Source organism: Ceratocystis lukuohia (assembly GCF_044167205.1).
Source record: "Ceratocystis lukuohia strain C4212 chromosome Unknown Supercontig2_pilon, whole genome shotgun sequence".
Taxonomy (NCBI): Eukaryota; Fungi; Ascomycota; class Sordariomycetes; order Microascales; family Ceratocystidaceae; genus Ceratocystis; species Ceratocystis lukuohia.
The window spans coordinates 2,946,463-2,971,425 of record NW_027263521.1 but is presented as its reverse complement, the minus strand read 5'-3'; the positions used below and the strand labels follow the sequence as shown (position 1 = coordinate 2,971,425).

The following is a 24,963-nucleotide window of genomic DNA, read 5'->3' as shown; positions in this document are numbered from 1 at the left end:
GGACACCGAGACAAACAGCCCAAAGAGAGAGAGAGAGGGGGGGGGGGGGAATGCAAAAAGTACCACACATCCAACACGGAGGAGGAGCCTATACAAAATGCGATGCGCTGTTCCTAAAAAAAAGTTCGTAGAAAAAGAAAAGTGCCCACGCATCGACTTGTAGCTGGCCTGAGCTCGTCCACTTTCTTTGGGCAGGTCTGGTGCTTGTCAATTATCGATTCATGCAAAAGCAACTTGGCCTAGCTTGGGCTGCTGATTTGATGTATTTCTAGAGCAAATAAAACACGAGGGCTTGCTAGTCAGTCGTTTAGAAAATGTCTGGTGTGTGTTAAAGGGAGGGAAGTTTCACGAAGCTTCGTCTCGCTCTTTGTTTATCACAAAGGCTTATTGCAAATATATAGAGTGTCTTTTTCTCTTCATTTTCCGCTGGCTTTTTTACTTGTTTTAGCACTTGAATTATTCTTCTGTTTATTCTATTAACTTAACTCGGTTTGCTTGCGACGCTTTTTGTTCGTCTGACGTCGTCGTGCCTCGAGGACTCGGGGCTCACGGGTTCTTGCCTTAGATACTTCTTTTTTTGTCGCGCCTTCCGCCTGAGGTAGCATTCGTCCTATATTCAGTCTTCTGTCCCATACTATATCGCTCTGTTGTGGTAACTGCATTCATTGCCTACGTATACGTTCCATTGCACTACTATGGCGCCGTGGTTTCGTTCTCGCAGCGCCGTGAGAAGCAGGAGCGATAGCAACTTGTCAGCTCATAGAAGCAATAACTTGCCACAGCAAGAGTTCTTGCCGCATCTTCACCCCAGCACTACGGCCAACTTTTTCCAGGACGCTCTTTCCATTTCTGGGTCCAGTGCCACACAAACACCGACGGTTCTGCAGCCAATCATTCGCCAGACTCGCTCACAGATTTCTCAGCCTTGTGCAAACGGTAGCGGCCGTTTTGAGAATGGAAGCCAAATTCGGGGTGCGCCTCGCATGCAGGCTCAGGGTGAGATTAAAAGTGAGACCAAGGTCCAGACACAGAGGCACAGCCAAAATCAAATCCAGACCCCAATCTACCCTCAGACCCAACCCCAGGCTCAACCCCAAATCCAGACTCATTTTCAACTCTCCCCTACTTCCTCGGCCACACCCTCTACGCCCTCGTCTACCTCTGAACAATACCCACCATTTCAAACTAGGCAGAGAAGCATTCGCTTTAAGCCAGAAACGTTTGACAGAGGGAATCCCCGCCAATCACGCAGTCGCAATCACGTACGTTCGCAGTCTCATTCAACTTGCTACACGCCGCCCGCATCAGTCTCTAGGACCTCGACCACCGCCTCCATCGACGATACTCTTGCCAGCAAGTCTAAAGGTCCCACCGTCTACACTACAGCATACACTACTAGCACCGCTGCCGTTACTACCGCAACGAGCACTACTGCCACACCCACACCCACACCCACACCCACACACACACCCACACACACATCCGATATGGATCATCAACGTCAACAACAACCGCCGCCATCATCACAGCGACAGAGCAATCTTCCTAGTCGCCCTCGCTCAGTGAGCAATCCCATGGACATATTCCTCTCATCGCTTCAGCCACAACCCTCTTCAACACCACAGCGCGCCCTCTCCACTAATACCCGCCGCCACAGTGGGTTGCGCCGAGCTGGTGCTGCTGTTTTTGCAGCTGCACGGCGCCGGACTGGCCACCGCTCAGATTCAGACTCTGATGGTGACACTATGCCGACACAGGAACAGACCCAAGCTCAGATCCAGGCCTTCCTACAGCTCCAGCCAGCTCCACAACCAGCTCCAGCGCCACAGAAAGCTCCACAGAAAGCGCCACAGCAACCGAAGGGCGCCGGCCATTCACGCGGCCGCAGTATTGGGGGTCTAGCGGGCCGCAGCAACGGCCCGGCCTGGCTCGGCGATGAGGAGGCCTACAGAATGGGCCCCTGCATGACTTGTGATGCGCAGATGCGCTGGCCACGAGAGGCCGAGGCATTCCGGTGCACTGGCTGTTTAACCATAAACGACGTCATCCCCCGCAAGCCACAGCGGCTAGAACCTTCAGCTTCAGCCACAACGTCAAGCATACTGTTAGACAGGTCACATACCGAAAGCTCGCTGCATAAGATCCCGAGAAAGCCAGTTAGGTGTAAGTCTATCTTGTTTATCAGTGTCAGGGCCCAAAACTAACCTCTTTTTCAGCTTCCGCTATTCCTTCTAAATCCATGAACATAATTTCCATAGAGACCACAAGAACTATCATTGTCGAGTGTCTAGAGCAGTTCCTCTTTGGCGTCCTTTTCTCGGGCCCTGCTGACCGTGCAGTCCAGAATGGGACGTCAAATGGCACCTCGGCAGACAATGATTTCGGCACAAAGCCAAGGTCGGAGTCTAGGATCGAGCCCAAGCGTATTTTCCGCCGCCTAGAAGATTACATTATGAACAGCTTCTCCAAAGACCAATGCGTCAATTCTTCTTTTTCTAGCCTTCCATCAACTGCTCAGACCCCATCTCCTGGCGTGGTCCCCTCTGCACCTGGCCAGGCTATTATTAAGCCACAGAATTTGACTGGTGTCAAGTCGCCGCAGATTGACTGGGATGGTCTTTTAGAGTGGTACAATATCGTCATCAATGTAGGAGAAAACTGGCAGCAAATATACTCTCAGCTAGGCGGTGCCGCAGATCCGAGTGTAGTTGCATCCATAAACCACGTCTCTCTTGAACGCCAAATTTTGCAGGCCCAGGAACACGTGCAAAAGGCACTTTTAAAAGCGACCGAACAACTATTGAAGCGGCCCGGCCGTCTTCTTAAGTCTCCTGACGACATCCGATTCTTACTCATCATTATCGAAAACCCTCTTCTTGGCTCCGACCCAGCTTGCTTCCAAGGCGTACTACAGCCAGATTTAGCTAAGAAACAGCATCGTCGTCTTTCGTCACGCGAGAATCGCGATGGCACCATCCGCCCTCTCATCGGCTACCACTCGGGAATCATCAAGCGTATATTTGGGTTGCTTTCAAATGCCTCTCCCGAATGTCAGAACCACTTGCGTCAGTGGTGGGCCCGCTTCTCCCGTGACCGCTTTATTTGGACCAAGGATATGGCCAGTCGCTTTTTGGCTTACCGTCTTACCCGCCATCGCGAAAAGCAACAGAGACCACCACCCCCTGATCCGTACAGCCAGCTGATACCCGAGATTCCTTCAAGTAGCACCGCAGCCCAGGCTCATTCTGCTATCGAGTCATTTATGTCAGCCGGGGATACGCATAACAACCGCGATAGCCGTCGCGATACCAAAAAGAACAAACCAGAGCTTCACGAGATTCCTCGCGACGACTGGCAGATTAAGGCTGTTACCAAGATTTTGTCCATTCTCTTTGCTGCCAACGAAATACCATCGTCAGACCCCGACAAAACTGTTGTCCGCCATGGCATCAAGATGCACACTAAGTATGTGCCTGCAAGCGACTTTTATATCCCTATGCTTGACTTGATGAACTCGGCCGACGATTTTGACGCCTGGGAAAATCGTTCTCAGCAGTTTTGCTTCTGCCACTATCCATTCCTTCTCGGCATGGCAGCAAAGAAGCAGATTATTGAGCACGATGCTAAGCGGCAGATGGCCGCACGAGCACGTGATGCCTTCTTTTCCCGGGTGCTAAATAGCAGCAACGATGCCACGAACGAGGCCTTGGAACGTTTCTTTGTGCTTGATGTACGTAGAGACTGCCTAGTGGAAGACAGCTTCCGGGGCGTTAGCAGTGCTATGACCAGCGGACCAAACAACCTTAAGAAGGGTTTACGTATAGTCTTTCGCGGCGAAGAGGGCCTCGACTACGGCGGCCCGCGAAAGGAGTGGTTTCTTCAGCTGGTTCGCGAGCTATTTAATCCCGACCATGGCCTATTTGTCTATGACGAGGACTCGCACTTTTGCTACTTTAACCCATACTCGCTAGAGCATTCAGATACTTATTTCTTGGTTGGCATTGTCCTAGGTCTCGCCATCTATAACTCTACTATCCTTGACGTTGCCTTGCCGCCTTTTGCCTTCCGCAAGCTGATGGCAGCTGCTCCACATCCGTCACGAGTTGGTAATCCGGGTGGTGCTCCGAACCCTTCTGTAGCCCACAGATGGGCCCCCATGACATATTCGCTTGCCGACCTGGCCGAATATCGCCCCCGCCTGGCCATTGGCCTACAAGCCCTTCTCGACTACGAAGGCAGCGACGTGGAAGATGTTTTCTGCCTTGACTTCACCATTACCGTCGACCGCTTCGGCACACCCGTTGTCCTCCCACTGTGTCCTGGTGGAGCCTCACGGTCGGTCACCTCGGCTAACCGTCATGAATACGTTAGCTTGTACGTGCGTTTTGTTCTCGACTCTAGCGTAACACGGCAATTCGAACCCTTCTGCCGAGGCTTCTACACTGTGTGTGCAGGTAGCACTGCCCTCTCTCTGTGCCAGCCTGAAGAGGTTGAACTCTTGATCCGTGGCAGCGACGAAGCACTGGATATTGATGCCCTACGGGCCGTTGCCGTCTATGAAAACTGGCGTCGCCGCTCTGACGATTTGGGCAGTAGTGCTTCTGGCCGTTACCGCCGCGTGCAGCCAGAGGAAGAGCCTGTCGTTCGTTGGTTCTGGCAAACTTTTGCTGAGGCTTCGCCGCAGAACCAGCGCAAACTTCTGGTTTTTATCACCGGCAGCGATCGCATCCCTGCGGGTGGTGCGGCTTCGTTAGTCATTAAGGTCACATGCCTAGGCGATGATGTCGATCGCTTCCCAATTGCCCGCACATGCTTCAATATGTTGTCTTTGTACCGCTACCGTACCAAGGCGATGCTAGAGCAGAAGCTGTGGATGGCTGTGCACGAGAGTGAAGGCTTTGGCCTTAAGTAAATGCGGTTAGTATTGCATTTTTCTCCTATCTTTCTCTTTGTTTACTTTTCCTTTCATTTTTTTTCTCCTTCTCTTTTCCTTTGTTACATTTTGTTCGTTATGATTCATTTTTTGTTGCAATCATTTTGAATATTAGCTGTTTTGCGTGCTTTACTATCATTATCATCTGATCCCGTTTCTCTTTTTTCCCTCTCTATAGAACATCCACCATTTAGAAATTATGAAATCAAAGTTCCTACAACATAATCTTCAGTCTATCTTGTAGTCAATGCAGTTGTGTAAATGTAATTGTATGCTATGTTTACATCAGTATTGTACAAGCCTCCTAACCTCTCATCACAGGAATATACAGGTAGCCATAGAAGCAATTAGGCCCAATTGCCACCATTCTATAGTGTGAATTGTGTCCTGCCACGTATTTCTTTTTATTCTTCTTTTCTCTTGTCCCCTTTCCGCTTTATCTTTTAAGGCTTCACGCTGGATATAGTTAGATACCAGCTAGATCCTTCCTGGCACGCTCTAGCATATCGCGTTCACGGCGTTGTTCATCTACCAGCGTCTTGACACGCACACGATCGATCTCGGCCTTGCCGCTCATCAGCCTATCCTCAGCAATCTCCTTGGACTCTTCAGGTGTGGGCTCGACGGCAATAGCCTTAGTGGCGTCCAGGAACTTTGTCAGAATCGTCTCAGTGTGTAGGTTCTTCATATCAATAGTGATGGTCGTCTCGTCAGGTTGCGGGGCTGGGGCCGGCACACCGTTCGGCGTAACGCCAGATGAAACTAGAGCTGCCGAGGGTGCCGAATCTTTTGCTAAGTCGCTGCCGTCGCTCTCTGGGGCTGTTTCTGACGTCGACTTCCGCAAGTAGATGGTCATTGTGGCAGGGCCCTCATTGGCGAGACGCCGACAGACGATCATGGGCACCAGAGGGTTGTGGTATTTAAGGCGGGGCAAAATTTCTTGCCAAAATTTACTATGCGTTAGCGCATTAGTATATGTGATATTTATGTGTGCATATTTTGTTAGGCAAGGCTCTGATATAAACGTACCGAGGTCCCATATGCCCGCCCCGAATGTTTCGGGCAAAATCCATGTGTATCCGGGTCACATTAGGCGGAAGCACGGCGGCTCCAGGCCCAAAGCGGATCTTAAGGAGCTGCCATTGTGATTGTAATAGTCAGAATCCGCCAAAATTGTTTACTCGTGATAGATAGATTGCTTGTATCGATTCGCTGATTTGTGTTCACCGAAGGGTCAATCACTAGATAAAAAAGGGTCCAAGACTCACAGTCTGTACCAATTGTTAGCCAAAGTCTAGAACAAGCAGTATAGGCAAACTCCTCAGAGAAGGAATAACTCACATTTCTTAGGTTGTGCCATCTTGTAGCTGTGCCGACCATTTTGATTCTGTATCTCAGACCCAGCAACGCTGGAAGGCCCTTTTGTAGTAGTTGTTTAGGAACGGATCAGAAGCGTTACAGGCACCTTTCGCAGTACAGTAGAGAAGAATCGAGATTAGGGATTGCTTAACATAAGTAGCGTCGCTATACTTTTCTTGACTCGTGATGGTTTTAGTAAGAGGACATTCCAGCAAATTTCTTTGGAGGTTTGCTAGAGGCGCGGCTATCAGTCTGCCGGTGTTTAACCGACCGCTTAGACCTACTTTTGCGCTTATGGTCTCAAGGCAAGGGTCCATCCCACTATCAAACTTTCGAGAATTTTGACGTCAGACTTTGTTGGCGAAGAAATCTTTTTCTCCTCATCCCTTCCGTGTTACGAAGATCAACACGTCTCAATGTATCGAACATTACCATCAAGGGGTCTCTGGAAGTCTGCCCATGGCAGTGTCACGACCCTAAGCATACGAACCCTAAACAGAGCCACCCCAAAATCACCAACATCGATCATTCCTGTATCAACGAAGAGATTCATCGAGACCGCCTCTAAAGCCGGTGATTCTCCCAGATCTGACCCTAGAACCGTACGGCCGGTCAATATTGATCATGTCAACTCCCCATCTTTCCACTCGACAACCGACGATAGTTGGCAAATGCCCTCTCTATCATTCATTGCCTCACCCTCAACGGCCACCTCCTCAACATCAACCACTTTAGGAGCACCAGAAACACTAGAAACACCCATAACCTCATCGAATAGCCCTAGGCCTTCAGAAGATAAATCACCAGATACGGGCTTGTCTATCAAACGCTCTCTTCCACCAGCATGTACAGGGTGTGGCGCTTTTACCCAGACCCAGAACCCTCAATTCCCAGGTTTCTTCGATACCAACCGTAAATCTGTGCGGCGTTTCCTTGGATTGGACGAAAAGGTGGACAAGAAGCCAGTAGACATCAAGGAGAACCACCAGGTCTTAGCTGTCATTAATCAAATTGGCGCAGATAGATTGAAGCAGCTGGGGATCGACCCTAACACGCTGATTCTTGATGAAGACCCTGATTTAGAGCTCAAGAGTAGGTCTCGACTTTACCTTGACTATGAAACTGCACTGCATGCACTTGTCCCCTATCTAAGCTTAGCCTAACTTCAAGTCCTTAGAATCACAGGATGGCGTCTTGAGCCCCCCACTTTGCGACCGTTGTCATGTGCTTATCCACCACCGAGTTGGCCAACCCATCTTCCACCCGACAACCCACGCTCTACGCGAAACCCTCGAAGAATCTCCATGGAAGTACAACCATGTATTTCACGTCATTGATGCTGCCGACTTCCCAATGTCGCTTGTGCCGCGGTTGAACCAGCTGATTGGCGACATCCGACTACGCACACGCAACCGCCGTTCCATAGCCACCCACTTTCAGCATGACCGCGCACTTTCAATGAACTTTGTGATTACCCGCAGTGATCTGCTCGCGCCTAAGAAAGAGCAGGTGGATTCTTTGATGCCGTATCTACGCGAAGTTCTTCGCGAGGCTTTGGGTCGCACCGGTCGCATGGTTCGTCTAGGAAATATGTGGTGTGTCTCATCTAAACGGGCATGGTGGACAGCAGATCTACGCGAGGAAATCTTCCGGCGTGGCGGCGCTTCGTGGCTAGTCGGTAAAATCAACGTCGGCAAAAGCCAGTTATTTGAATCGGCATTCCCCAAGGGCAGGCTTCCAGCCATCCCAGGCCACTCCACAGGCGAGAATACCAAGATGGACGAAAAGCCCCAGGTGGTTGAGGGCCTGGATCCGCTCAAGGTCGGCGAGTGGCTTCCCCCAGCCCGCAAAGAGGAGATGTACCCTGCTATGCCAACCGTTTCAGACCTGGCTGGAACCACAGCGTCGCCCATTCGAATTCCCTTTGGTGGTGGGAGGGGCGAACTCATTGATCTACCAGGCTTGGCGCGTACCACACTGACAAACCACGTCATGACAAAGTATCGCGATCAGCTCATAATGAAGTCGCGCATTGTGCCGGAGCAGAAAGTCATCAAAGCGGGCCAATCACTCATGATTGGCGGCATGTTCCGCTTCACTCCACGGTCGCCTGATGTCGTCATCCTAGCCTACAACTTTACGCCCATGGATCCACATATTACCAACACACAAAAGGCTATCGAGATTACGGAGCAGCGATCAGATCTACTAGTCAACAACATTGCAGTACCTGGTGTGGGATCTGACATGAAGCTAGCTGGGTCTTTTGCACTGCGCTACGATGTTACTAAAGAACGTGCAGGGCCACTAACGCAGCGGCACGCTGTCAACTTTAAGGTGACAGACTTACCTTTCCGTGTATTGTCTATTGACATTTTGATTGAGAGTGTGGGCTGGGTCGAGCTTGTAGCTCAGGTCCGCACACGCTCACTTTACAATGATAGGCCAGCCTCAGACTACGAAAACTCCCAGCCCCGTCGCCCAGAGAGGCCCGAGGCTTGGGATATAGACGCTGATGAGCGGCCACCCAAAGCCAAGTACACACCTCGCTTCAAGGGCGAAGGCCCATGGCATCCAGAGTTTACATCAAACATAGCCACAACTTCTGACTCAACCGACCCCTGGGCCAACATCAACCAAGCAACTTCTAAAAACCAGGAATCAAAGATGCAAGCCAAGCAAATTCAGGCTAACGCGAGACGATGGGATGCTGTTGAGCAGGGCACCGATGTACCAAAAACAACGGAAGGTGAACTCCCAGAAGAGGAACAATTGCCAGAGCCCAACTGGCCTATCATTGACGTGTTCTCACCACATGGCCACTTTGTTGGAGCGAGAAGGCCTATGAACGGCTGGCTGCTAAACAAGCCGCTGGTGACTAGCAAACAGAAACGAAGCCGACCTCGCAAGAGTATGAAGGGCGAAAAGAAAAAGAGCAAGCGGATGTTGCGGATGGCAAAGTCTACATATTTTACGGGGTAAAGGGGAAGAAATATGTAGTTTTATTTTGGCGTCGAGATAAAACAGGCGGCAGGAGGCGTTTTCATTGATCTTTTGTCTTGTATATTTATCATTATGGGGGTGAAGAATTTTAGCCTGGTTGATAGCCAGACTCAATGTATTTTCTGTGTAAGATAGATAGCTGAAGGAGGACCTAGAATAGAAAAGAAGAAGGCGAGTTGGGGGTTAATATTACCAGCACGGGCGCACGTTATCAAAATAAGAACAAGTACAAGAAGGACGGAAGTGTAAAGGGGAAAAGAGGCCAGAAAGCAAAGAGGTTAAAAAAGGCGAAGCGGAAGCACTAATAGCAGATAGCGATTGTGCTCCATAAACCAGTTGTCTTTCATCCTACATGAGGGAGAAATCTAGCCACTTAGAGCTAGACTCTAGAAACTTTGCTGCCGTTTTGTGCGTTGTTGCCTTGTGCCTGTGCTTATGCACAGAGGGTGTGTATTCTCTTGCAACTCGTGGGAAAGTACCACAAAATCTGGTACGTTTTTTTATACCAGGTACTCCCCAGGTACTTGCCTCGTTCACTTTGCAACAGATCCTACCAGATACAGCACAGGGCGTTTAGCTTGGATTTGAAACGCTTTTGGCTGTTGCTGTTTTTCTGGGTCTTGCCTGTTTCTTATTGTTCTTGTAATTGACACACATACCGTATACGACGAGGAAAGAAAAAAAAAAGGGGACGAGAAGAAATAGAGCAAGGAAATTATAAAAATAAAGAGCAGTATACATACATACGCACATTAAATGCACATCAAAAGCAAAAGCAAGACACAAAGTGCACACACCATGCACACTCCCTCAATTCAGTGAATCATGACTGGCTTTCTCAAGTCACGATTGTGTCTCGCAGTTGCAAGTTACCACTTGAACGCAGACGAAAATAATAACAGGGCAACAAGGGAACTTACCCAAAGCTGGCCTTTGGTCACAACGGTTTCGAGCCTCTTTTTTCATTTTTCGGTTTTTTCATCTTCATTTTCCTTATCCTTTGACTTTTACTTTTACTTTTTTTTTTCCTTTTTCTGGAACCCCCTAACACTGACACTCTCTTTCTTCTCCTGCCTCTTTGTCTTCGTTTGTAGGCGCAAGGGCGTGTGCATATCCCTCTCTTTCGGCTGCATGCAGTGAAGGTGTCTTGTTCCCAACTCATGCATGCATTGGCATTGCACGCACCAACCTGATGAAAAGTTGGCACCCGCGCCTCGACAACCGTGCCTTATGTAGAGAGTTGTCGTAGCTCTAATTGGCCGATTGGCTTAATGGCCCTGTTAGAATTTGTGAAATCGTCAGCCCCCAGGCAGGTAGCTGCTGATGCACGTCTTGATACTCGCACAGGGCTAATAGTTTATTGGAACCAGTCGCTAAGCCAATATGGGACGGCCTAGGTCTTGGGTGTCTTCTTTTGGTTGAGCTTGAGAAAGAAGAAGGGGTGTGTGTATTTTTTTTTTGCTGTATTGTTTTTTGTTTTCTTTTCGCTCTTTTTTCGATCTTTTTTTCTTTAGTGCTAGGTGCAAGATAAGTTCTACCTTCCCTGTACCTTGTTGCTATCTGTACTGTACCTGTACCAGCGGTTGGCCTGTGTGCTCTTTTTACTGGGTGTTTGGAAAGTATAGGTGAAGTAGCGCAGCGCAACAGGTAGCGCAGTAGGCAGCCAGTCCTTGCAGGCAGCGGTAGTTGCTTGATTGTTGCTCTTACTCACAAAAAAGCAAACCAACAACCAAAAAAGAGCAGGAAGAAAAGAAAGGCAGAAAGTAGTAGCAACCAAAAACGACCCGTTCTTTCCTTGTCTGCGTGCTACTAACCTTCCATCCTACTAATCGCACCTGCTAAAACTTATGGGCTTCTAGCTGGCTGGCTGCTTTGCCCCCTCCCTCCCTCTTCAATTTCTCTTCTCTCTTTCTCCATCCTCTATTCTCTAGTCCTGCTCTAGTCCCTCTATACCAATACTTCACAACTCGCCTCTACTCTTCATCTTTGTCTCTTTTTTCTTGTCCTTTTTTCTTGTCTTCAAGATTTTTAACGTGATTCGTTTTACTCTGTCTCGCCGAATTTTCTTTACTGTTAATTACGAATTATAACCATTCTCTAATCAGCAACAACCTCAACATCAAGGCATTTTTTTCTCTCTTCTCCGCGCCTTGGCTTCCGCTGTGTCCGGCCTCATTGATTCTTCTCTACCATTGCCGAGTCCCTCTTCTTGATTCTGCTCAAGCAAATCTTTCTCTTGTCTCTCCATTTCTCTGCTCGTTGCCTCGCTGAATACCCGAGAGTCTCCTCTTAGCCTCTCCCACGCGCAACATCTTTGGCTCCTCGTCCATCTTCAACTTGATTCGCGGTCGGCCTTCTATCCTCAAACGCGCTTCCGGCTCTTGCCCCGAGACGACAATCATCACGGCCACACAAGTACCAATACCGACTCATTGCTTTCTAGTTGTGACACGCTCTTGCTACCTTTGTCTCTGTCGATTCTCTACCGCCGCCCTCGTCTCAACACCCTCTTCCCACTGGCGCAATCTCCCTCATCCTCGCACTCTCCTCCATCTGCCGTTCCTCATATCCAAGTCATTCGCCTCTTGGCCCCCTCCTCCCTAAAGACAATAATCACCGTGCCACCAAAGGCGCCGCCATGCTTTTACATCGCCTACAATAAACTCATCTCTTACTTGTCCCCCTCCCCCCCCACCACAAATACACACTGCTCTTCCACATCCCCTCCTCTCAGCTTCTTGCACTCTATTCCAAGATTATGATCGAAAAGCACGCATCGTTGTCGACGCAGCCCCCTGTGCATCACAACCACCCCATTGCGAGCACCTGGGCCACGCCTTCCAAACCGCTCGTCAAGACTGAACCTGAATCTATAGAAGACGAGCCCTACACCATCAAATGCATCTGTAATGTCTCGGAAGATGACGGCAACACCATCTACTGCGAAAACTGCGAAACGTGGCAACACATCGACTGTTTCTACCCTGATAACCGCGAAGAAGCTCTCAACGAAAACTTTGCCCACTCATGCGAAGATTGCAAACCACGGATACTCGATCATGAGCGGGCTGTAGAACGCATGAAGAAATTCCGAGCTGGTATCCTTGAAGAAGATGAAGAGGAGTCTGCGCGTCATGGCAAGAAAACCAAGCGCCAAATGTCCAAAACCAGCAAAAAGAAGCCAAAGCCTGGAGATATACTCCTTGCTAACGGCTCTAATACTTCCAGTGGCTCCGACGTGTCGAAACCTTCTGGCACTGCCGCTGCTGTTGACAGCCATTTCAACAACCACCAGACCCATCACCACAACCACAAAAAGTCGAAGTCTTCCCATAAAATATCCTCACAACAACCACCGTCTACCCACTTCGACAAACACAGCCCATCATACGCTAAACTCCCCAGTCCAGCCTCAACACCACCCGACCTCCCAGCCGACTTCGAACTACACAACTACTCCTCGGGCCTCCTCTCTCTCTACGAATCTGATCTGCAGGTCGTGCAAAACAACTCCTTTGCCGACATAGAGACATCTAACACCATGACCAACTGGCTAATGGACCCCAAAACCCTCCTCTCACAAACACATCAACACTTCAAGGATGTCTTCCAGCCCTCTCTTGCTTCTTCCATTTCGCGTAACGAAGACATTTACGTGGGCCAAATGAAGAGTCTTACGGTTGGGGTTACCGATCTTCGAATTCAGTATCTGGCGACCAGAGCCCCTATCGCCAAAGACTCACCCATCATTGAACTTAACGGCCAAGTTGGCCTACAAATATCATACTGTCAAGCCGCCCATAACAACTGGGGCGAGCTGTGCACTCCTCTACCTTTCGTTTTTTTTCATCCACTTCTCCCTCTCTATATTGATACCCGCAAAGAAGGCTCAGATGCACGTTATGTGAGACGTAGCTGTAAGCCAAATACCACGCTTGAAACATATCTTTCCGGCACACAATACCACTTTTGGCTTGTTAGCGATAGATATATTGGAGCTGATGAACAAATAACTCTACCTTGGGACTTTCGCCTTCCCAAGGAAGTGCTATCCAGGGTCTTGACCTTGTTAGGACTAAACGACGATACTTCTAGTCGACAGCAAGAACCTGAAATGGACGCTGCAGAGTACCAAAACCATGCCGCCTGGCTCTACCGCGTTCTTACTGAGTACGGTGGTTGTGCTTGCGATCTTGGTGACAACTGCGCCTTCAAACGATTTCATCGAAATTTCCTGGCAAAAACCATGCAACGCAGCTCTATAAACCCTAGCTCTACTTTGCAAGTAATCACCAACGCCGCTACGTCCTCCGCTACAGCTGCATCTGCTTCTACTCCTGCTACCAACTCTGTACCACCTAAGAAGAAGGCAGCTAGAAAGTCAAAATCCCATGTTGTTTCTCCCACCAGCATTGTCCCCCTTGCTGATAGTCGGGCCTCTAGCGAAGCTCGCCTAGACGATCCAATTACAATAACAACAATTGCAGACTCTGATATTCGTTCAACTCCCGCCCCCGGCGTCCGAAGTAAGGCTTCTAGCAGAGAACGCAGTCCAACTCGTCCAATAGCTAGCTTTGACCAAACCGGAATTCTGACTGAACCCACCGACCGGGACAAGCGCAAGGTTGCAATGCTCGAGGACACGTTTCGTCGTATGGAGCAACAGCCTCCTAAAAAGAAAAAACGGGTGACATCTGACGGTAGCCAAAATAGCGCTATAAGTAAAGCTAGCAAGGCCCGCAGCGAAAAGTCATCTAGCAACGTGACATATTCTGATGCTGGTACTATGAGTGGGAAGTCACCTTCACCTGCTTCGGCAGCCTTTCCCGCCCCTTCAAGACACAGCACATCCCGACAAAATTCCGTTGTCCCTCACTCTCGACAGACATCTCTTGCACCATCTCTCGTTGCTATCCAACCTACCACTAGTTATACCGATGCCAGCACACAAACAGATCCTAACGAGGATGACTTCTTTGCGCCACCACCGCCTCCAAGTCGGCCAATTCGCCGTGTTGTCTCTTTGGCACAACGCCTATTGAATGCTCGCAAGTCTCAGCTTGCCGAAACTGCTCGCCGCGCTAGCTTCAGCGGAGGCTCAGTTGGGATGCTATCAACAACAAGCAGCATAAATACTAACAGCACTCGCCAAAAGAGGCTATCGGAGGCATCGAATTTGGCCATCTCGGAAGACCATTTGACAATTGATGAACCCAATCAGCCCCTGAGTATTTCCGAGTCTGTTGTCAGCAATACTGATGCTCAGGAAAACGCCGTTGCCAAAAGACCCGTCGATTTACGTGTGCAGTTCCCTCCACCTCTACTTACTGGGCCCAACACGCTCGGTGTTCCTTCTACGACTACCACTATGCCTCTCTCAGCGACTTCGCTTGTGCAATCGCCCTTTACCTCATCTTTGCAAAATCCCTTTGGTGGAGCCGTTTCGCCTGTGAATCCCAGTCCAGTCAAGAAAAAGCTCAGTCTTAGTGACTATACCAAGAGCCGGGCCAACAAATCGGCAGCAGCTGCGGCATCCCACAAGACAATCTCAGCATCCAAGCTTGCGCCTGCAGATGAGGCTATTGGTGAAGAGGCTATAATGTCACATAGGGAAGAGGGATCGTCATTGTCAAATACTGGTGTTGTTTCCGTTATGTCCTCAACTACTGCTGTAAGCAGTGTCCCAGAAAACACCTAGCTTTTCGGGCTAGAACGTATTGCTAGGTGCCTATACTCTTTCTTTCTCCTGCCCTTCTCTCTGTGTGTCCTTGAAACATCCTGCTTTCTTTTTCTTTTCCTCTGCCTTTGATTTCCCGAGTGTGTGTATCTATATCCCTTCTAGCTTTTTGTCTTTGTCTTTTTTCTTTTATTTTCCTTGTCGATAGGCTTGCTTTTTTTCTTTTTCATCAGCTCGGGGACTCACAGGCTTGGTCTTTTCTTCTTTTTGTGCTTTCTTTTTCGGAGTCTCTCATCTCTTCGCTGGCCTGGAGCATACTGCTGTGTTGTAGAAGCCTTTTTTATTCTTCCTCTCGGGGCATTTTTCTTGCTTTTTTATTTTCTCTTTCTGAGTTTTTATTCGCTCTATGAACAGTTGGTCAAACTTCTTGACGAAGAGCTCCTGGAATGGAGATGAATTGGTAGTATTTTTCTTGTCTTTTTTTCTTGCTAAGGCGGTTTTCGTTTCTTTTTTATCTTCTCTCTACTTTTTATGCTACATAACCACTCCTCCTTTTTTTCCTTCTCTCATTCATTCTCGCCAATCTGCCTTACTCTCTATTTCACCCAACTACATATGCAATGACTTCTACGATACCAGCCGGCTCTAACTACTCTTGTATATGAGCCAAGAGCCTCTTGTTGGAAAGCAAAATGAGAATATGCTTCGTTTATCTAATGTCCTTTTGTTTTTCTTGTTTCTTTACATAGTAGACGAAAGCAAAATAAAGAACCCATAACTACGATATCCATATATATATATGTCGTCGCTCTTTACGCTCCTTCAATATTGTACCTTGCAACATCTCCCCTATGCCGACAACATACTCCAGTTGTCCGCTTGGAACACGAGTAAAGCCAGCCTATGCCGCACAAACAAGCCACATAGCCCAACGACTAGCTGTAACATCGTAATCTCCATCGCCAGCCGGTCCTCGCGTAGCGGGCCACGCAGCACGAGCCAGAGATTCAACAATGTCAGATTGCTAGTCTCGGCAAAGTTTCCGTCTTTATCCTCAGTAACACTTACACAGTGCAGAGTGCCCAGCAGCCGCAATATGTATGCCATAGGCATAATAGGCTGCTTTCCAGGCGTCCAGGGCGTTACAGACGGTTCGAGAAGGCCAGTCTTGGGGTTGAAACGCGGTAGGCGGTGACGTGGGCAAGGGATCAACCCAAAAATCTGTGGCGTGGAAAAGAGGAAATTGAACAACTGCGGGACGAGCAGCAGGCCAAGGGTCTTGGAGAAGTGGCCAAGAATGCCGACTACAGCAAAGACCATGCCAGAGAAATAGCAGTACGTATCGCCGACAAAAACGCGTGCCGGGAACCAATTGTGACATAGCAGTGCAAATGATACACCAAGCCATGGAAGCAGTAGATACAAAGAAAACAAGTGCGATTCGACGGCCGGGTGTGGATAGCTAGTCAGTAGATACAGGCTGTCGTTGAGTGCGAGAAGCAGAGCGACGACTATGCACTGAGACACCTCAATGCCGTTTATGCCTGCCAACATGTTTATACTCTGTGGGCAGAACATGGCCACGCATGCCATATAGACGTAGTACAACGCGCCCAAGTCAAACAACTCACCCAGGTAAGGCTGAAGCGGAGTTGGAATGATTATAGACGTAACGCCAAAGTCGACAAAGTACACTGTCAAAATTGGAATAGATGCCAGCCCAGGAATCCACCACTTGTAGCGCCAGCGGATGTCGAACAGGTCGTCGCCCACACCTAGCAGGGCAATACATTGCAGCGAGATGATGGCTGAAAGGTATGACGCCAGTTTGTTGTGTGGGAACTTGTGCAACAAACGGCCCTGCTGCACATGTTCAGGTCCGGATCCGGACATGGTGAAGACCACATCCTTGTTGCCACCCCCCGACGTCGCAGCAACAATGTCCTTGAAGAATGGGAATGGGATGAAGGCAATAACGACCAGTATGTATACCACAGCGCAAATAGCGCCCATGCACTCGGGGATTTCTGGCTGTTGGCTCTTGCACAGGTCTCGTCCCCGGAAGCCGGCTTTCATAAATGTGGGCCCCAGCCAACGGATCATGGCATAGCACAGCACAAATGCCAGCCCACTAAGAGCCAGTGATGCCAGTAATGGCTCCGATGCTTCCTGGCTTAGTGCGTGGGCGAGTACTGAAATACTAGCAAAGCTGATGCTGATAAGGCTGAGCTTCTCGCTAGCTGAGTGGCCGGTTGAAACGACCTGAGGAGCGCCGGAAGATTCCATAGCTGGCAACAATAAAGAAAGTCAGGTATGGGATAAGGACGGTATGGTGGGTATATTAGAAGAGGCGAGGAAGAGAGACAGTTATCAAAGGCTCTGACAGGCAATCCATGGGAACACACAGCAAAGGCTAAACGGGAAAGAATAGAAGATAGCAAGCAGAAGCAAAATCAGTGGGAAAAAACCACAAGCGTGGCGGGAATACCAACTTGTTACTCCAGACAACCAAGCGTCGCAAGCATCCAAATATGGCTTGTTCATGATGTCAATTTGGACGAAGTGGCCTCTGCTTAATGCGACTCGCCAGCTGCTATCTGCAGCTGTGGACAGCTGTTTACCTTCATAGGGAGAAAGTGACCCACTTAGACCTCCCAACACCAAGCCTTGATCCCTGTCCCGCTATTTGTTCGGCTTACTTTCCTCCAATCTCTTGCTCAACTCAAGAAATTGAATCTGTGCACCCTGAATTTTTTCCCCTTTTCCTTAGCCCCTCCTTCCCTTTTTGTTTTCGGTTTTGAGTTGAGTGGACCTGCATTGGTCACTTAAATTGTGGTTGTTTCATTGTTTAGTGGTAAAAGGGGAGGCCTCACGTTATGGTTGTTGTCAAGGGTTAATCGGTTAAGGGTTAAATGGTTTGATGATGTTACACCGACCCAACTTCTTCCAAACCTCACACCAGCCTCCACTGTACGAGTCCGCTGAACGCAATCGATACACAGCCCCGATTTTCGTACTCGCTGACTGTAAGCTCTGAGACTGCTTTTCCATTCAACTGCGTCGGCACAGCAACCATGAAGGACTCGCCTGCATTGCCCAGTGCCTTGGGAGAAACATCCATCCACCACCAGAACCCATCTGAGTTCATTGCGATCCATTCACCATCCACCTTTAATAAGTAAGCCCGCTGGTCCTGGCAAAGCTTTGACCCCGGCCGCCCATGCGCACATACACGCGAAAACTGTATGCGCACCGGCTCCGTGTCTGCAGCGTTAATATCGCGTCCGGCTGGGCTGACGCTAATGGGCGATAAGTCCTCTTTACTGAAGTCGGCAAATAGTAGCGGCGCAGGTCCATTGGAAGGGCCGAGGAAGTACTCAGCCCATGAAGGCGTGCGGCCATCGGCACGCAGAAAGTGCGCCTTATCACGCGGGAAGTGCCGTAAGCCAAAAACTTCGTTGGATGCACAAAAGTACTGTGGCGAGAAACCGCGTTGGTATCTGTTGTTTGAAACCGAACCAGCACCCCAGCACGCATCAATCAACTTCCATTCGCCGTTATCAATCTGTACTGCATTCCACGCGTGCCCCGTGGCGTTCTCGCGCGGAACTGGTTGACCAGGCTCTAGGTCTGCATGGCCGATGCCCTTGCCGTGGCCGGAGATTACAATGCACTGCAGGCCAGCGCGGCGTGCAATAGCTTCAAAACAATCAGCGTAGCCGGCACAGACGCCCTTACCCTCGCGGATGACGTCGTCAGGCGTCATTGGGCGCACGCATCCGCTACTAAAAGCGGCCCAGTCGTAGTCGATATTATGGTGGTGCCAGGTGAAAATGGCACGTGCCTTGTCGGTTGGTGATGGGAATGGACTGCATAAGACCTGGGCCAGGTAGCCAATTGCATCATGGGCTGGAAGAGACTGGCGGGGGTATTGTGCGGCGACACGGTCTGGCTCAGAGAAGTCTCGGCAGTGAAGACAGCCCGAAGTCTGGGCTATGTTTTCTAGTCGACGCTTGGAGGCATCAATGGAAGCTTGAGTTGGTTTGGAGGCGATTGGTATTGGTGGTGGTGTGTCTTCTGAGCCTTTTTGTGTGAGGTTTACAGCATGGCCAGGCCTGGTAGGCTTTGTGGGCAATGGGGCCTGTTTTGGTGCGGTAGGTGGTGGAAGACGTCGGGTCGGCAGAACAGGAGCCGGAGTTTCACTTATAACTGCAACAGATTCCGGTGCTTTTACTTTCGGCTGCCGGGGCGGCAACGAAGGAGCCGGTTTCTTTCCAGATGCAGTGACAAATGCAGTCGTAGGAGCCGACCTTGTCTCGGCCTCTCGTTCTCGTTTTGACGGTGGCAACGGAGGGAGAGCAACAGTACCAAAAGCCGGCGGTAATTTACGCCCACCCATTTTAGTCTCGATGCTAGTGGCCATGGAGTACTGAGAGCTTAGCGACCGATCGGACGATGTAGAGCTGCGGTGGTTCAGGCTTGGAGACTGGCTTGATGAAGAAGAAGGCGAGGCTGAAGTTAGTGGGCGGGGCGGCAGTATAGATCGCGTGATCTGGGCGTCAACAGCCGGTGAGGTCTGTCGGATCGGGAGCGGTGGTGGCGCCGAAGCAGATGCTGACACTGAGGCTAGAGATGCCGGGATGCTGTGAACCCGCCGTGGTAGCGGAGGCGGCTTTGTGGCAGGGCGATTAGGACGGGACGGAATTTGAGGTAGAGCAGGCCGTGATACTGGCGCAGAGGATGATTGGGGAGGAGCGGAAGGAAGTGGCTGTTGTACGGACTCGGCCACCTTATTCTGGACAGTGGGAGGTGGAGGCGGGGAGGGCGGCGAAAAGCCGGCACTGCTGAGGGAGAGGCGAGCGCTTGGTTTTGGTTGAGAGCCTTGATGCGGTCGGCTAGGGAGTTGAAACGAGGCTCTTCGATGTCACTCATGATGGAATGAAGGGTGCCCTGTGTAGGGTAAGAAGCATGTATGTATGTATGTATGTATGTATGTATGTCTTATGCCATGTGATTCTGCACAGAAGAAGATAGTGATCCCTGGAATTTATCTCCAGCGTCCTTTGCAGGGTTAAAAGCGCAAAGGAAGGAAAAAGAAAAAAGATGAGAGCGCGCAGATAAGGAAGGTGAAACTAGAGATGTGACGATGACTTTTTGGGCGATGACATGCAGAGAAGAAGAGCAGCAAAAAAAGGAAAATAAAAGGCGCTCAAGATGCACAGCAAAATAAAATAAAAGTTATGATAAGAAGACCACAGACATCAGGAAGAACAACACCCATCAAAGCACCCACCCAGACACAAGACCCTAAAAATAAATACATTCAGGGTACAATTCATTATTTTTGGCGCTATGAGACACCAGGTGAAGGGGGGCTTTTAGGCGCTTTAGAGGCGCGTTTATAGGGATATGTGTGGGGACTGGCCTGGGCGTCCAGCTCCGCTTAAACGAGGTTAAATACATACCCACTAATTTTACCAGAATTTATCAGACCCCCTCATCTTCCTTACCAGTCGGGCGCAACATCACGTATCCAAGGAACATATGCACAGCCAATACACATCAGCGGCAATATGCATTTGATTCAAGAAAAAGATTTCTATTATGTCAAATCAAAAGTAAGCTGAGATAAATCTCAACACCCCTAAGCGCCCGTCAAAGATTGCCCGAAATACTCGTCTCCTTTCTCATCCCCATCAGCAACGCTTCTATACTACATAATAACGCCCGTTTCTCTTTCTCTTTCAAGGACATCCATTCGCCCTAGTCCGCAACCTTTGGTTTGCCTCGCTTCTTTGCTACCGGGCCTCTAATATGTATCCGTCGTTAAGTCGCCATTCACTCCTTTAATAATGGCTTCGAATAAGCCCTGGGATACCGGCTCCAGCTTCCCGGATCAATATGGGCACGGACCTGATCACGATCACGAACATGGATATGGACAAAGCCATGGCCGTATCTCACCCGAAGACGGCACAGCTGCGGGCAGAAACTTGGCAGGCCGAGACCAAGCGTCAGCAAGCATAACCAGCTTGGCTGATTTTGACCCTTTCATGATGAGCATGGGCGTGGATATCAGTGATGTCCATGATGTCAATGACATAGGCGACGCTGCTAGTAGCCATCCACCAGTGTCTGGTAGCTCGACAACGACTGCAACAACCTCACCGCCGCCAGGACTCCCTGTCCCGGAGCCCCTTGACCCCTACTGGGCCACCCGAAATCATCAACCCAGCTCCCACAGCCTACGTTCTATGCCCTCGGGAATCTCCGTATTAACGCCGTCTGAGCGCATGACAAGCTACCGTGACTCACAAATCTCAATAGATACTTCAGACAACCTACCTTATGACTCGATGGTCGCCCCTGAGACGCCACACTCATCAGGATTGCTATGGAATGGCCCTGACCTCGGGTCCAGCAGTTGGGACTACCAGCCGGTATGGGACACGCCCACCCGAAGAGGGAGTATAGGAGAGGATAGCAGCAATAGCATATATACGGCTCCCAAACCGGATTATCAGCCAATTTATCCGCCAAAGCTTCCGCCCCGCAGGTCTCAATCCAAGCCCTGGAAGGTTTCGCGTAGCTTTTCGCTACGTCCAAAGAACCAAACTATCCCAGAAGAGGATGACTTTGGAGATATGGCCCCTATGCTGGGACGGACGCCTGCTTCTGGCGGGGTAGCTACAGACTATGAACACTCGCAACATAATCTATACAATCCATACAACACATCTACAGAGCTCCGAGATTTGCACAATGCAACCGATGAGCCTAGACAGTTTACCTCAGTCCCAATAGCCGCCATAAGTACCAAGCTTCTACACGAACTTCAGCAGCAAGAGCTCAATGGCATGCTCACTGGAGGCATTGGAGCAGGCCACGAGCAGCCTGTAACACAGCTTCGCAGCTCAGACCTAGGCATATATCTACAATCGCCTACCCGTGATAGTACCACAGGCAATTATGAAACTGCTTCCTCGCACTATCATGAAGCTTCCCATGATTCTACACATTACAGCGCTAGTGGCGGTCTTCTGCGATCACTTAGCCAGCGTATCGGCCGAAATGGTACGGTTAGGAATGCCCGGATGCTTTCACAGGAGCATACAATCTGGGACTTTGGTCAGGCTGAGGCCAATCGACTAGGCAAACCTGTCGAGGTGTTGATTACCGAGCCATTCCCCTCTGCCAAGTCTCCCGTTACCAAGGTCAACGTCGACATCAGTGCCATTACGGGGCCGGGCTCAGACACTTTAGACAGATCGCTCATGTCGCAAAGTACCAAGCGTATGACATCTTCAACCCTGGAACTGTTATCAACACGGTCAGCCTCGACCAAAATTATATACTACCCACAACCTAACTGGAAACCATTCACTATGGGGCGAAAGTACATATCATTTTTGATTGTACTAACACTCGGGCTGACTATCGGCGTCGAAGTGACCTACAAGGTCAATCATGGTAGTGATGTAGCAAGGTTCACAACACCCGACAAGCTACCATCAGGGACATACTTTGTTGTTAAGTTCTTGCCCATCATAGTGTCTGTCATATACGGCGTACTATGGCAGCTAATTGACTATGATGTCAAGCGGCTTGAACCCTTCCACCAGCTGTCACTTGAAGGTGGCGCGCTAGCGTCGCGGAGTCTCAATATCGACTACATCACCGACACCAACATATTGATGCCCATCCAAGCCGCCAAGTTTGGGCACTATGCCGTTACATTCTCATCAATAGCCGCCATGCTCAGCGTCTCGGCGGTGCCAACCCTAGCTGCAGCGTCACTGTATCTATATCCCAGTCGTGCAGTACGGATTAAGGAACCTGACGCAACTAAATCAATTCGAATCAGCCCTATATACATACATCTTCTATCCGCTACACTGCTGCTCTGTGCTTCATGTGCTGTGTGTCTCTTGATTATCCTAAATAGACGCAAGTCGGGCCTGTCAACCAATCCGCGTGGCATTGCTGGCATTGCAGCCATGGCTGTGGTGTCGCACATCTTGATGGACTTCAAGAACATGGACCTCGCCAGCCATGCTGATTTACACAAGCGCTTGAAGTATCAGCGCTATGTACTGCAAAATGATGCGTTAGCGCCACATCCCAATAACCCACCTCTAGGAACCGGTCCGGCAAAGAAAGGCAGTGACAGTGGCGCAGGGAAGAACAACCAAGAGAAAGAGGATGACGACAGCGACTACAATGCGGAAGCGGATATTGAAACTCCCGACAAACACACTACAAATGCGATTACGGAAAATCCACACCCGCTTATCCTACGCGCAGCAGGCTGTATTCCGTTCATTATCTCCATTCTCCTCTTCGCTGGCTTGATTCCGGGGCTTCTATTCTCAAGAATGAATGTCATTATGGATCAAGTGCCGTGGCTTATTACGCTGCTGGCAGTTATAATCAAGCTAGGATGGAATTGGCTAGACAAGGTCGTCCGACTGATTGAGCCGTACTATATTCTCAGCAAGCGCCGTGCCTCGCCACTCACTCTCACACTCGACTATACGGCTATGCCATTCGGCTACATGCCGTACCGCGCGCTGCGAAATGGCCACTGGCTCGTGTTCATGGTGGGCTTTGGTTCAGTGATTGTTGAGATGCTTACGGTCTTGCTGACTAGCCTGTCGCACGTCGAAGGGCAAGACCTGATCACTGGGCAGCGAAACTCCAGCTCACAAGCAAGCAGCCAGAGCAACGATACTACACAGCGACTAGGGCTAGTTCTAGCACTAGTAGTGAGGAAGGTAGTAAAGGGTAGCAGTGGGTTGAGACAAGATAAGGATGATGACGATGACGATGTCGAGGAGGGGTCGCCGTTCCTACAGAGCCTCAATTCGGGGCAGGAGACGCGCATGTCGTTCTTCGTATCATTTGGCTGCGCTTTGTTCATCCTAGTTTATTTAGCTACGGTAGCAACAATAGTGTATGCACGTCGACGACGCCCGTTCATGCCACGACAGCCTAATACGATCGCGTCAACTTTATCGTACATACACCAAAGCAAAATGCTGTATGATTTTGTTGGCACGGCTTACATGACGACAGGAGAGCGCGAGAAGCAACTGGTTAACTTAAAAAAGACGTATGGGCTGGGCACTTTCAAAGGACGTGATGGCCAGTCACATGTGGGGGTGGATGAGGAACCCTTGATTGCGAATTACAAGCATGGGCTTTCAGAGGTGGGACAATGGAACGAGCCATGGAATACAATGTGGGACCAGTACTGAAGTACTGATTGGGTGGAGAGCACGAGGGAGGTTAGATAGTCATAGGGTTATTCATGAAACGTAACCCTGGTGCAACACAGGGAAATGAATCTCTTCAAGTTCTTTTAGCGTCAAACATAGACATGCTAGGAGGCGGCCGAGGAGGGAATTGACATTTCATGACCTGTTTTCGTTCTTAGACTCCTGTTTTGAGCAGCATTCCAAGGGCAAGAAAGATGAGATGAAGTGAAGTGTACATTATAGAGCAGTTGGGCTGGGGGCTGGTGACAGGGGATGCAATGTGAATGAAGCAGCTAAGGCCGATCTGCGTTTAAAAGTATTAAGGCAGGAAGAGGAAGGGGAGGGAGGAGAAGAGGAAGAGGAAGAGAGAGGATGGAGAAGAAGCCAAGCAAATAGCAAATAGGGAAGCAAATCCAAGCCAGCGGCGGGCATTGATGGGCTAGCGTTAACACGCCAAGTATAGCAGCGGGCTTTTAGATTCAGGGGGGGGGGAGGAGGGGAAAAGCTGCTGTAAGTGTATTTTCGGCGGCTTTCTCTGCCTTTCATGTCAAGATGTGCGCACTATAAGGCGTATGGTATAGGGTATAAGGTGCAGGAAGCAATGCAAGCAACTAGAGTAGAGGCGGTATTGGGGCCTTTGAAACCCATGACTCGAACGAAAAGAGGAGGAAAATAAAGGAATAAAAAGCATAATGTGACAAAATAGCGAGGCGGCCCAGGGATTTCTCGTACAA

At 49.7% G+C, this 24,963-nt stretch overlaps 7 protein-coding genes across 7 annotated transcripts; 4 read left to right on the top strand and 3 right to left on the bottom strand.

Moving 5' to 3' along the window:
• Positions 1-695: 695 nt before the first annotated feature.
• HOO65_020734 (putative E3 ubiquitin-protein ligase HECTD2) lies at positions 696-4,912 on the top strand (the record flags this gene model as incomplete). The annotated part of the gene is made up of 3 exons (XM_071006293.1): positions 696-725; positions 783-2,163; positions 2,217-4,912. 3 exons carry the CDS (start codon positions 696-698, stop codon positions 4,910-4,912), a joined length of 4,107 nt encoding a protein of 1,368 aa, XP_070861372.1.
• Positions 4,913-5,399: 487 nt separating this feature from the next.
• On the bottom strand, positions 5,400-6,313 carry HOO65_020733 (mitochondrial 54S ribosomal protein mL61; the record flags this gene model as incomplete). Its single annotated transcript, XM_071006978.1, has 5 exons — positions 5,400-5,886; positions 5,963-6,069; positions 6,115-6,145; positions 6,202-6,227; positions 6,275-6,313. 5 exons carry the CDS (start codon positions 6,311-6,313, stop codon positions 5,400-5,402), a joined length of 690 nt encoding a protein of 229 aa, XP_070861371.1.
• Positions 6,314-6,708: 395 nt separating this feature from the next.
• On the top strand, positions 6,709-9,274 carry HOO65_020732 (GTPase YqeH; the record flags this gene model as incomplete). Its single annotated transcript, XM_071006468.1, has 2 exons — positions 6,709-7,384; positions 7,470-9,274. 2 exons carry the CDS (start codon positions 6,709-6,711, stop codon positions 9,272-9,274), a joined length of 2,481 nt encoding a protein of 826 aa, XP_070861370.1.
• A 2,779-nt stretch (positions 9,275-12,053) lies between these two features.
• Positions 12,054-14,993, top strand: HOO65_020731 (Histone-lysine N-methyltransferase 2E; the record flags this gene model as incomplete). Its single annotated transcript, XM_071000144.1, has 1 exon — positions 12,054-14,993. The coding sequence occupies one exon, from the start codon at positions 12,054-12,056 to the stop codon at positions 14,991-14,993; it is 2,940 nt and encodes a 979-aa protein (XP_070861369.1).
• Positions 14,994-15,873: 880 nt separating this feature from the next.
• HOO65_020730 (UDP-N-acetylglucosamine--dolichyl-phosphate N-acetylglucosaminephosphotransferase) lies at positions 15,874-17,258 on the bottom strand (the record flags this gene model as incomplete). The annotated part of the gene is made up of 2 exons (XM_071006779.1): positions 15,874-15,996; positions 16,041-17,258. The coding sequence occupies 2 exons, from the start codon at positions 17,256-17,258 to the stop codon at positions 15,874-15,876; spliced, it is 1,341 nt and encodes a 446-aa protein (XP_070861368.1).
• Positions 17,259-17,925: 667 nt separating this feature from the next.
• On the bottom strand, positions 17,926-19,904 carry HOO65_020729 (UDP-N-acetylglucosamine--dolichyl-phosphate N-acetylglucosaminephosphotransferase; the record flags this gene model as incomplete). The annotated part of the gene is made up of 3 exons (XM_071006591.1): positions 17,926-18,141; positions 18,205-19,767; positions 19,815-19,904. 3 exons carry the CDS (start codon positions 19,902-19,904, stop codon positions 17,926-17,928), a joined length of 1,869 nt encoding a protein of 622 aa, XP_070861367.1.
• A 920-nt stretch (positions 19,905-20,824) lies between these two features.
• Positions 20,825-24,229, top strand: HOO65_020728 (uncharacterized protein; the record flags this gene model as incomplete). The annotated part of the gene is made up of 1 exon (XM_071000143.1): positions 20,825-24,229. One exon carries the CDS (start codon positions 20,825-20,827, stop codon positions 24,227-24,229), a length of 3,405 nt encoding a protein of 1,134 aa, XP_070861366.1.
• Positions 24,230-24,963: the final 734 nt, after the last annotated feature.